This window comes from Canis lupus, chromosome 23 (assembly GCF_048164855.1).
Source record: "Canis lupus baileyi chromosome 23, mCanLup2.hap1, whole genome shotgun sequence".
NCBI lineage: Eukaryota > Metazoa > Chordata > Mammalia > Carnivora > Canidae > Canis > Canis lupus.
Genome location: NC_132860.1, coordinates 26465381 through 26478334, shown reverse-complemented (window position 1 = coordinate 26478334; position 12954 = coordinate 26465381). Strand labels below are relative to the sequence as shown.

The 12954-nt window shown below is 35.6% G+C and overlaps 1 protein-coding gene and 1 non-coding gene across 7 annotated transcripts in view; both read left to right on the top strand.

The window, feature by feature from the left end:
- FCHSD2 (FCH and double SH3 domains 2) overlaps positions 1-12954 on the top strand; it is a 334052-nt gene that overhangs the window by 179545 nt on the left and 141553 nt on the right. For all 6 annotated transcript variants that reach the window (XM_072794507.1, XM_072794506.1, XM_072794509.1 and 3 more), the window contains 3 exons: positions 4984-5117; positions 8864-8918; positions 9747-9875. In XM_072794507.1, coding sequence (XP_072650608.1) covers positions 4984-5117; positions 8864-8918; positions 9747-9875 — 318 coding nt within the window. The remainder of the gene's footprint in view (positions 1-4983; positions 5118-8863; positions 8919-9746; positions 9876-12954) is intronic.
- On the top strand, positions 4552-4657 carry LOC140615684 (U6 spliceosomal RNA). The gene has a single exon (XR_012016166.1). It is a non-coding gene; the product is annotated as a U6 spliceosomal RNA (small nuclear RNA).

The following is a 12954-nucleotide window of genomic DNA, read 5'->3' as shown; positions in this document are numbered from 1 at the left end:
GATTTACCCCAAAGATGCAGATCAATGAAATGCCGGGACACCTGCGCCCTGATGTTTATAGCAGCAGTTTATATGTCCACAATAGCCAAATTGTGGAAGGAGCCTCGGTGTCCATCGAAAGATGAATGGATAAAGAAGATGTGGTTTATGTATACAATGGAATATTACTCAGCCATTAGAAATGACAAATACCCACCATCTGCTTCAACGTGGATGGAACTGGAGGGTATTGTGCTGAGTGAAATAAGTCAATCGGAGAAGGACAAACATTATATGGTCTCATTCATTTGGGGAATATAAATAATAGTGAAAGGGAATAGAAGGGAAGGGAGAAGAAATGGGTAGGAAATATCAGAAAGGGAGCCAGAAGATAAAGACTCCTAACTCTGGGAAACGAACTAGAGGTGGTGGAAGGGGAGGAGGGCGGGGGGTGGGGGTGAATGGGTGACGGGCACTGAGGGGGACACTTGACGGGATGAGCACTGGGTGTTATTCTGTATGTTGTTAAATTGAACACCAATAAAAAATAAATTTATTATTTAAAAAAAAAGAAAAATAAATAAATAAAAATAAAAATGAGACATTTTAATACAAATCATCATTTTAATAATTGCTGCCATATAATTTATTTCTCATTTTAATACAGAATAATTTTATTTTAAAGCGTTATCATTTGGGGATCCCTGGGTGGCTCAGCGGTTTTGCGCCTGTCTTTGGCCCAGGGCGCGATCCTGGAGTCCCGGGATCGAGTCCCACATCGGGCTCCCGGCATGGAGCCTGCTTCTCCCTCTCCTCTGCCTGTGTCTCTGCCTCTCTCTCTCTATGTCTATCATAAATAAATAAATAAAAATAAATAAAGCATTATCATTTTATTTGCTTTTTTTAAAATAAAATAATTTTTATTGGTGTTCAATTTACCAACATACAGAATAACACCCAGTGTTATTTGCTTTATACACTAATTAAAAGTCTCCAACTGGAACCACATTCCATTAAATATCTGTTATACCAAAAAAAAAAAAAAAAAGGAAAGAAACTTATAAAAAGGGAAAGAAAAAACAAGAAGAGTCACCCTGAGTTTTCTGATGCATTTTTTGAGAAATCCTTTTAAAGCTATGAACTATCACAAGATCTCCCTTGACATTGTCACACATGCAAAAAGCAATTTAATTAATAGCCTTTGTAAATGAAAATGAATTAAGTAATTTTAATAAGATGTTTAGTTACCCAGTGCTAAGAGAGACATCTTACTCTTCAAAGGATAGGGAAATAAGGAATGAGTGGCTTCGTGTAAGTCTGTGCATGCATGTGCCCATATATTCTCATGTACCCATGGTGTTCACCTTGCGTGAATATACTGAGATCCTAGCCACGTGATTTGCAATCCCCAGGAAAAGCCCTGACCTAGTCTTTTTAGTTTCCTCTCAAAACACTCAAATTATTAGAGGCTCTTGGGCATCCCCTTCATTGATTAGTTTTTCTGAGGGCAAAATCTATTGTTTTGGATGAACATTTTGGTTATAGATACTTTACACCTGACTCTTTTAAATAATCCATCCCTAAAAAAAAAAAAAAAAAAAAAAAAAAAATTCCATCCCTGAAGCTAGTAATACAGTATATATTAATTAATTGAATTTCAATAAAATTGATTTAAACAAAACAAATAATCCATCTCATTTTCCCATTAAACATAGTTGCATTTTTCAGACCATGCCACAGTTTTTGGTTCTTAATATCTAATTGAAGCCACGGAACACTTTCTTAGCTCTCCACACCTGCAAACGTGGCATTATTGAGATGTTTAGTAGTTTTCTGTAGGAGTGTAAAGTTGTCGTGTTATTATTATTTTATTAAAGATTTTATTTATTTATTCATGAAAGACACAGAGAGAGAGAGAGGCAGAGACAGGCAGAAGGAGAAGCAGGCCCCATGCAGGGATCCCGATGTGGGACTGGACCCTGGGACTCCAGGATCATGCCCTGGGTCTAAGGCAGGCACTAAACTGCTGAGCCACCCAGGGATCCCCGCCCCCTTTTTTTTAAGTTATCTCTTTGCCCAGTGTGGGGCCCAAACTCATGCCCCCGAGATCAAGAGCCACATGCTCTACTGACTGAGCCAACCAGGCACCCCTCATGGTATTATTATTTAAATAAGAGGTTTGTTTATGATAAGGACTATTAAAAATTAAAGAGAAAGGAATATTTTTCTACAAGATAAAAGCTTCCTATTTTCATATATCTATACAATGAAATCTTATTCAGCCACAAAAAGGAATGAAGAGTTAATACATGATACAACATAGACGAACCCTGAATACATTATGTTAAGTGAAAGACTTGGGACATATAAAGCCACATGTTATATGATTCCATTGATATGAAATGCAGAAAATTCATAGAGGTAGGAAGTAGATTAGTGGTTTTCAGGGACTAGGAATGAAGGAAATGGGGAGTGACTGCTAACTGGTATGTTTTTTTTTTTTTCAAGTGATGAAAATGTTCTGGAACTAGATAGTGATAATGGTTGTACAACCTTATAAATATACTAAAACCACTGAATCTTACACTTTAAAAGGGTGAATTTTGTGATACGTGAATTATGTGTCAATTTTTAAAAAGTTTACTATTTTAAGATAAAAAGTATCTCTACATGAGATTTGTCACAAAACTTGGATATGTACTATAGTGGGTTACATGGTAAGTGATACATCCCTTTCTCACTGCATGACTTTGGATAAATTATTTAGCCTCTGTAAGTCTATTTCCTCATCTTTTTTTTTTTTTAAGATGTTATTTATTTGAGAGAAAGCATGTGCGTGCACAAGCTGGGGGGAGGTACAGAGGGAGAGAAAGAATTCCAAGCAGACCCTGCACTGAACGTAGATCCAGATGTAAGACTCGATCTCATGACCCCAAGATCACAACTCAAGCCAAAATCAAAAGTCAAACATTCAACCAACTGAGCCATTCAGGCTCCTTGTATTTTCTCATCTTAAAATGGGACTAATATGAATACTTTTACTGGAGTCATTTGGAGGAGTAAATGTGATAATATTTATAAAGTACTAAACTTAGTGCATTCTGCCTGTGTGTACTCATAGGGAGTTTTCTTAAGTGTAACAAAACATTGAGACTGTCATGATTATCCCATGCCTGGCATGAGGTTTATGTAGAAGTACATTAGAACAGGGAACATAGTTAACAAGCAGGGCAGCATCCAGCACTAGTAGAATTAGTCCTCCCACCAGTGTATACCTCAGTCTACATGGCCAACCACAGTTATTCTGTTTGGTTCTTCAGGTGAAAGGTCTGGGGCAAAAGAATGAGACTCACATGTCCAGGGGTAGCCACAGGCCCTAAAGGAGACTAAAAGCTTTTATTAAACTTTATTTATTTATTTATTACAACAGAGCTTCCAAGGTCTCTGCAAAGGACATGTCCTGATACAGGAATTACCATACTCTCAGAAGCCCAAAGTCATCAGGACATTTATAGTTCATTTGTACTTTCTTCCAGATTGATGCATTTTGCCTATCAAGGTTCATAAGCAGTATTGCCAAATAACACAGTTGATGTTGTGTTTTCATCAGATTTCTGTTGAAACATAGATGTAGAAAGTTAAGCAAGGGTCCATTTTTCACGCAGAAGAGAAAGAAGTGAAGTTTTTTTTTTAACCCTTTATTTACAGCCTGTCACTTGTTAAGTGTTCATTAAATATGCTCATAGGGAGCCCTCTAGGTTTTTCACTTCCTATAGAGTAGTCCTTTTCTTAACATCCAACAATTTCTGGGAAACTCTAGCCTGTATGTCACACATATAAGTTTAATTGCGCTTTATCCTTCCTATTCCAATGTCTTCGCTCTACTCCATGCTAATCAGCCTGCCACAATAGTTCCTCACCAATATCTCCTCTTGCTTTGCTGATCTTTTGTCAGTCTCCTCCAAATACTGTTACAGGCTCAGAAGTTTTTCAGTGGAGACTTCCTGGATTGGCCTCAGGCTGGTGAAACTTTGCATTGGTTTATTTCAGACTGGGAAAAGTGTTTCCCCTTTGGATATCCAAAGCAATGTTATTTTGGTCCCAGTATGTTATAAGAATTTATCAATTAAACATTTCTTTTGGGGATCCCTGGGTGGCTCAGCAGTTTTGCGCCTGCCTTCGGCCCAGGACGTAATCCTGGAGTCCCGGAATTGAGTCCCGCATCGGGCTGTTTGCATGGAGCCTGCTTCTCCCTCTGCCTGTGTCTCTGCCTCTCTCTCTCTCTCTCTCTGTGTGTGTCTGTCATAAATAAGTAAATAAAATCTTAAAAAACAATTTCTTTGAATTAATTGTATCTGTCCCTTCTCCCAGAATGTGTATGTATATCCAAAGAATTGAGTTGGCAGTAATTTTGAGTAGTAATTATTACATGGTACCTGGGTTTCTTCTTTTCTTCATCTTGGACTTATGTCAGACTTGACAGATTACACTCTTTTCCCAAAGCAGAATTCTTTGGTACCCTTTGCACCATCATTTCCCAAACATATAGAGACTTTATTAAAATTTTGAAGAGTGCTCACTTTGGCAGCACATATACTAAAACTGGAATATTACAGAGAAGATTAGCGTGGCCTCTGCCCAAAGATTATGAAGAAATACAGAATTGCTTTATTCCTTTGCCTTCAGTGCCATGATATATCCAACGATAAAAGCATTTTCATTGTTGCTCTCCTTATGCCTTACCTCAATGTCACTCTTCAGCAGCACTGAGGTTATTTCTCAAAGCAGAGTTGTTAAGCAAACTGGGACACTATTCAATACATTACTTGAGATGGGAGTACCAGCTGTTCACTGGATTTTAATTTGCAGTTTGAAGGAGACTAAAAGTGCTGATTTTTCTCCTGGGTTTCCATCCTGAGGGCATAGTGCATAGTCCTTAGGACAAATTCATTACCAGTAAACCTGAAAACTAATATCATAATAATTCTACTTTGTATTTTACAGTGTGTGGACCAGTTGACAAAGATCCAAACTGAATTACAGGAGACAGTGAAAGATTTAGCTAAAGGCAAAAAGAAGTACTTTGAGACTGAACAGATGGCTCATGCAGTACGAGAGAAAGCTGACATCGAGGCAAAGTATGTGTTTTAGCATTTCTGAAAAAAGTAATTATGCAAATAAATGTTATTTTTGCCAATACTTTGTTTTCTGTTAATATAGGACATGGACTCATTCTTAGGTTATGTTGGTTTCATCAGACCTATAAATTTTTCTTTTATATTGGCTGATCTCATTTAAATATAGCAAAATGAGAATATTTGATCAGTTTTTACATTAAATTGAATTTTGAAAAGGAAAAAGGCCAAATGAACATTGTATTGAAAACTTAGCAAAAGCTGGTTGAAGTTGCTCTGGTGTCTGAATATCAGGGTTTAAAAGCCTCATTTTTTTCATGCTAGACTCTAAATCCATTGTTGTTGGAAATCCCTGATCCTCAGTATGCCATTGAAGGCACCTTGGACATGTCAAATAAATAAGAGCACTGACCTCAGTATAGAAATCCTGCCCCTGGCACAATTTATCTCTTATGTGAAATTCTAATATATATACTTTTTTAATGTATGCTTTAGCAACTGTGTGAATTTTACTTTTAATATATGTGAATCATAAGTCCTCTATTTCAAGAATAATTAGAAAAAGAAGGAACTGGCAATTGGTAATAAAAAGATATTTAAAGTGAGAAATACAGATTTTAGCTATGACAAGGAAAGGAAAAAAGGTTTTTTTTTTTTTTTTTTTTTTTTTGGAAAAAAGGTTTTGAGAAAAAATAAACCTGTGTCATAGAATGGGATTTGAAAGAGGTTTGTTAGGAAAGCTGAGATTCCCATTTAGCGCAATCTCGGACTCTATAAAACTCCTAGTCATGAAATCAGAGAGGTTATGAACACTTGAACAGGCTAGCAGCCAGTTGGGGGCGGGGGGAGGATTCTTTCTAATATGTTTTTATCTACAGGAAGTTAAGCAATCTCATAAGCATCTTGTGAAAATTTAGGGTTTCCTCAAAAGTTTATTTAGTACCAAGGACTAGATGTATAGTATATACATCTAGTATATACATTTATATAGTATAGTAAATGAATACTTCTAAAGTACTTAACATTACTGGAAAACATATTTAATATTCCCCTAATTTAGTTTATTGTCTTTATTATTTTATTTTTGTGAGCATACAAATATTTCCCATACTTTCATAGAGTCAGTGAACCCATCTTTCCAGTAAGACCTGAAGATCTTAGATGTTAGATGATCTCCAATAGGAATTTCCTGTCATGTGGTTTTTAGGAATTTGTTTTTTAAAACTCTCAGGGATTCTAGAACAGGGAGTTGACAGATCTGTAGAGCATATATAAATACCTACTTTAGCCAAGGCCCACAGTCAAAATGAGGACAATTGCAGGCTGTTCCTAAGAAGTGTGGATTTGACAGGGTCTACTTCACAGATGCTGATTGCAAAACACTGCCTTCTAGTATGACCCAAATTCAAAGGGGTTACAGCAAATTAGACAGTTTATTTCAATGTGTAACTTTTCTGGAAAATTCATTCAATTACAGAGTAAAATGCTCTTTATCTTCATTCACTCTCTAAATATTTATTGAATAATTATATTGGGTACCATGGGTACAGAGATGAGTAAGATAATCTTTGCATCCTTAAGAAATTTAAAGCCTAGAATTAAGTACAAGTGTGTTTAAAAGTAACTTTATGATTTGTTTATTCACAGTAAACTCAAAGAAATTAAGTGCCTAAAGTCATTCAAGTAGTAATTAATATGTTTACTGTAGTTGTATGAAAACACTGCTTTCACTATTTCACAAACACTGCTTTGTAAGCATAGGAAATAGATTAATTTTGCCTAATGAGAAAGGAAACCTTTATAGAAGAAGTGATATTTGGACAGTCTTGAAGAAGAAGTGAGAAAAAAAGATCAGGAAGGGGAAATGAAGACTGGACCACGTGTAGTTTTAGATGATTTAATAGACGGTGAAATGTGCACATTGAAGAGAGTGTAAAAAAGAAGAGGGATACTTTTTGAAAGGAAGAATGGGTTCCATTTTGGATATTCAGGTTCTGAAGAGCCTGTGGGACATTGAGGTGAATAAATTTAGTAAGGAGTCTTTTTTTGCTTTGTTTTGTTTTGTTTTTTGTTTTAGTAAGGAATCTTATGTCTAACTCTCAGATGAGAATCTGGGCATAAAGATCTTACTTTGGGGGTTGGTTACCTATCAGAGGATGGTTATAGAGATGAAATCATATATAAGATGAGAAATTAAGTTGGGGGTCCTAAGGAGCGTTAACATTTGGAAGTAGGTGAGGAGGAGGAGTGTGCAGTACAATTCACTATCTGTATATATCTCATTTGTTGTAGATTATGATCTACATAGGAACTGTATCTATTACTAAGAGCATAGGAACTGTATTATTTTATCTGTTACTAATACCTTCTTAAATACTACACAAGAATTCTATGAGGATTAGCAAATGAAACAGAAACCAGGAACTTAAAACCTTATATCTGAAAATTCAGGTGCAATTCAGACTATTTGGATAATGACTACAAAAAAAGAGAGAGAGAGAGGAGAGAGAGAGAGAATTAAAAATACCCCAAGCAGTCTTTGTTAATCTTGAACAGGCTTTCTCAAATTTAAAAGTTTGTAGCCTTTTCTAGATCAAAATGAATAGGAATCTGATTAATAAAAACAGACAAAACCCCCAGGAAATATGAATATGGCAAGGTAGAAAATAACAGGAGTATATTGAACTCCTTTTTTTTTTTTTTTTTTACCAGTGGGGAAGTAGTTAGGATGCATTAGTGTATGTCCCTGATTGTTTCTCTTTTGTTAGAAAGATGATAGGCTGTTTTTGCTATCCTCCTTGAATTTGCTCTGCAGAGACTTGTTTGTTCCACCCTACATTCCCAGGTGGTCTGCAGCTTTACTTTGTATTATGGCATAGCTTCCAGCACATGAACTGAATTCTCCCATGGTAATCACCATGACACTGCAGTCAAGACAAATATTGCAGCTTCAAAAATCACTGGTTGTGAGAGTGTTGTTATTCCTTACTGTTTGTCTGTTCACTTTCTCCTTCTGGTTATCTCTAGCTGTTTGGGTAAAACCAGCATATTTTAACTCTTGATTGTTAGATTATGGTTTCTTTCCCAAACTGAAAGGGATTGGAGGAAATAAGGGCATCAGAATGGGAAAAGATTAAACAGAACAAAATCATATAGGGCAGAGAGTCCAAGGACTTTCTCGCTGTGTTTCAAGTAGTATGTTAAAATTGGAGGGAGCACACAAGGACCCAAACAGGAAGAAATTTAATGGGAGAAATAATGGAATTAAGGGCTTTCAAGAGCCTAATATCATACTGTAGGTTGAATTGCAGATGTTGTGACGTCCTATTGCAGATGGCCCTAAAAGCCTGCTAATTTTTGGCTCCATAGATTGGTTATCCCTAGGTTTCTTTAAGCTTTCTTGTAGGAACTAAAGTGTGTGTAATTATATGATACAGAGAGTAACTTATAGTTTGGTGGCTCTTGTTTATTAGGAGATACCAATATATTTGTCAAATTGTATTTTTGTCATTCAGAATATTTTTTATTAAATATCCCAATATTTCCTGTTGCACTGAAATATTCTTCCTATAGTAAAATAAAGGAAAATAATCATTGCTCTTGGTTTTCCATTTTTTAGTTCTCTTTTGGAATAGCATTGTGGAACAGTGTCACTGTTCCAAATTCCAAAATTTGGAATTATACTTAATAAGTTTAATATGATGTAATTTGATAACTTATTAAACATATTGTATTTTGTTTTATTATAGATCTAAACTTAGCCTTTTTCAATCAAGAATCAGTTTACAGAAGGCAAGTGTAAAGGTGAGTTTTTGAAAACTATATTTCACAATTGAGAAACCTTAGCTTATTAAGAAAGAATTGAGGTTTTTTTGAGGGTTGAAGGCAATTATTTCCACCTAATTTAGAGAAACATTTTTAAGTCATTAACTTAGAGAAGAAGTTTCCTTCCCAATTCATATGAGTTTTTCACCTAGATGTCAGCACTTTGGGTACTGCTTGCTTCTCAAGATTGCGGTAGAGATAGGTTTCTGTATCTTACCTGCTTAGGTAGTCTGTTGTCTATAACTCTTAGTCCAAAAGACTAGTCCATGGGCTTTAGAGATCTACAGAATCTATTTCATTCAGATTTACACCACTGAGCAGATATTCCGAATCAGATGCAAGTGAGATTTTTCCTCTGGGACCCTCAAGCTGTAGAATACCTGTTAAGTAAGTTTAGCGATCTGCCAGGATTCTAACTAGCATGAAGTTCTTTTAGCACATGAGGAGTGCTAATTTTTTAAAAAAGATATTCTAACTCCAACAGATTTACCCATGTCTTTAAAGAAAAGGCACTTAATTTGGGAGCCTTTATTTTCCCATCTGAATAAAAGGAGCAAAATACTTTGAAGTTTTCTGAGGAGCTTTGGGAGTATGTTAAGTATAAATAACAAATATGTGAAAACATTCTTACCATGTAATTCTTCAACTAAATAGTAATGAATATTTTTATATGTGAATAAATATTCACATGGTTATCTTTCCTCTTGTCAGGGAGCCATTAATTGCCAGCTAAAAATGGTATCCTCATATATTATACAGTACAATGTCAGTTTGCAATGATTTTTTTCTCTTATTACTATGTTTCAGTTAAAAGCCCGGCGATCTGAATGTAATTCTAAAGCTACCCATGCAAGGAATGATTACCTTCTTACATTAGCAGCCGCAAATGCACACCAGGATCGCTACTATCAAACAGATTTAGTTAACATTATGAAGGTAATACAGCCTTTATATCTGTGGTCATTTGTTTCATTAAAGACAAAAACAACTCATGAGTTGACTATTAGATAGGTAGACTCTGTAGAAGAGCAACCAGGCTTCCTTGTAGTTCATTGAAGTTAATATTGTTTGTGTAACTTCTCTTTCAGGTAATTCTGAATTAATTCTTAATGTAAGAAAGTATTTAAAGCCAGATCACAGTAAAGGACTAACTATATTAGTCTCTAGCAGTGGCAGATATTTGCTGTATAATGGTTATCAATATATAAGATAGAAAATAGGATTATTTTTTTGAAGCTTAGATTTTTTTTAATTTCATAATTTTATCTTTAATTGATATTTAAACTTGTACGTTAATGTTTCATGCTTTGGAGGTACCCATGAGAAGAGAAAATATTTAGTAGTTATATGAAAATGTCTCTACCGTGGTTAACACTGAAGTATAGATAGATCATATTACACTTTCTTGGGTACTCAAACTTATTATTGGTTTTTGTCTGTTTATACATATATATGTATCTTTATTTTTCACTGAAGTAAAAGGAAAGTGGTGAAAAAGAAAACCTTTATAACCTACTACCAGATTTCCACTATTTCTGGTATACAATTTCTTTTTCTTTCTTCTTCTTCTTCTTTTTTTTTTTTTTGATTTTATTTATTTATTTATTCATGAGAGACACAGAGAGAGAGAGAGAGAGAGGTAGAGACACAGGCAGAGGGAGAAGCAGACTCCATGCAGGGAGCCTGACGTGGGACTCGATGCCGGGTCTCTAGGATCACACCCTGGGCTGAAGGCGGCACTAAACTGCAGAGCCACCTGGGCTACCCCCATTTCTGGTATACAATTTCTACATAGAGTGTGTCTCATTTTCTCCTGGCTTCTCGAGGACCCAAACATTTGATTATTTTATCTTTCTCTTGTATTTTCAACTCATCCTTTTCAAGCAGATTGTTCTTACTATCAAGACACATTAATTGAATTAATTGCTTTACAAACCGTAAGCATTGAGAATGGGGATGTAACAGGAGTAGGTGCTCTTTTTTCCTACTGTGGCTTCTAGGAAAGAGATAAATTCTGTCTAGAAAATATATAAGTTCTTTCCTCAAAAGTAGACAGGACATTTCCTGGTATCTTCAGGGAAAAACAGGAGTGATACAGAGCGTCAAACTGGGCTAAGAAGTATCCAGTTGCAAAATTTTTTCTTTCGTTTTTCGATATTGCCTGAACTCCTGTTTTCCTAGCTTCTATCCTGTTCAGAATTCTACTGGTTAGAGTACACGTGGTAAGAGAGACAGGGGATTGTTTTGACACCCCAGATGAGAATTCAGCATACATTTTCCCCTAATATGTTGGACCTAGAGGTTTAGGCATTTTAGTACCTTATTAGGTGTTACATGGTGCTTCAGATTTATAGGAACCAACTAGAGAATTGGCCTCCCATTATAATGTGGTTTCTCTAGGGAAATATATATGTATACTCAGTCTTAGACAACTCACACTTAAAGTTGTGATTCTCTGTATACTGTCTGTTAAAGCTGTTAACAATATATTTCCCCTTTGAATACATTAAATTGAACATATAGTTGAGGCAGCAACCAAAATAAAATCTGTTTTTTAAATTGAATCCAGAGCCAAAAAAAGAATTATTTCTTAATAAAGCCCTGTAGTCTTTGATTAAACTGGGAAAGGTATTATTTTGGGTATTATTTCGTGCCCTCTGCCCGAAACAAAAAGGGAGTTAATGGGCCTGGCCAGCTCTCAGATTATATATTTTTGAACTTGCTTCAAAGTCTTAATGCAGATATTTGATCAGCATTGGGCATGTTATGCTTCAGATTACTCATTTCATGAGACATTGCAAGGTACTGGTATGATAAAAATAGAGACAGGAGTCCTCTTTTGTCTCCTAAAAACAGACAAGTATATTCTCAGTTTTCATGTTGTGTGTATATTAATTCATTTTCTTCCTTATGTTAATTCTGTAGTCTGCAGTATTGGAAAACTGTCATCAATCATATTGTTAGCTACTTAGTAAGTTTCTATCATTGAATGGACAGTGGCCCTTCAGGGCCTTTCTTAGAAATGTCTTATTTTCTCAATTGTTGCTAAAGTTATAATACCTTAGGTAGAATCTTTTTAAAAAGTTGTATGTGGGGATCCCTGGGTGGCTCAGCGGTTTGGCGCCTGCCTTTGGCCCAGGGCATGATCCTGGAGTCCCGGGATCGAGTTCTGCATCGGGCTCCTGGCATAGAGCCTGCTTATCCCTCTGCCTGTGTCTCTGCCTCTCTCTCTCTCTCTCTCTCTCTCTATCATTTAAAAAAAAAATCTTTAAAAAAAAAGTTATATGGATAGCTTGGAAGCAGATTTTGATTCATTGATTTAATCATATGCATTTAATAGTCACTTACAGTGTGGTAAGTACTAGACTACACTTTGGGAAGAAGCAAGGATGAGTAAGACACTTTATCCTCAAAGAGCTCTGTCTGGTGGAAGAGAGAAATACATAGAAATGATTACAAATTAGAATGATGAAATTACTGCTAGAGGACCCTAATTAGTAATATTAATACCTATCCTTTTTTTTTTTTTCATTGCTTATACTCTGGCATTATCCTAATCACTTTAGGTTTATTATCCTTATCATTTTTTTTCCTGGTTAGAGTTCATAGTTCCTTGCTTAAATAGCACTCTGGCCTATAAATGAAATTCCAACTCAAGATAAACCCAGATAACCTCTTTCTTTGTACCTGCATCTAAGTAGCCAGGTACTACCGAAGACAATCTTTGAACAGACAGAACACATTCATGTTCATAAATTAATGTGGAACCAGTCTCAGATAGACCCTGAGCACTGTGAGACATCTACTACGTTTCCCTGGTTCACTTTTGCTAATATTTTTAGCACTTTTTTCAACGTTTTTCCATCTCAAACCTCAAATTTGCCTCTTCTCTTTCACATTAGCAAGTGGGTTTCTTCCTAATTTACAGAGAAAATAAAAGCCATTAATCGGAAAGTCCACTGTTTTCTCATTATCTGCTTTCGTGTATGTTCGAGATTCCTCCAAGGAACCTCAA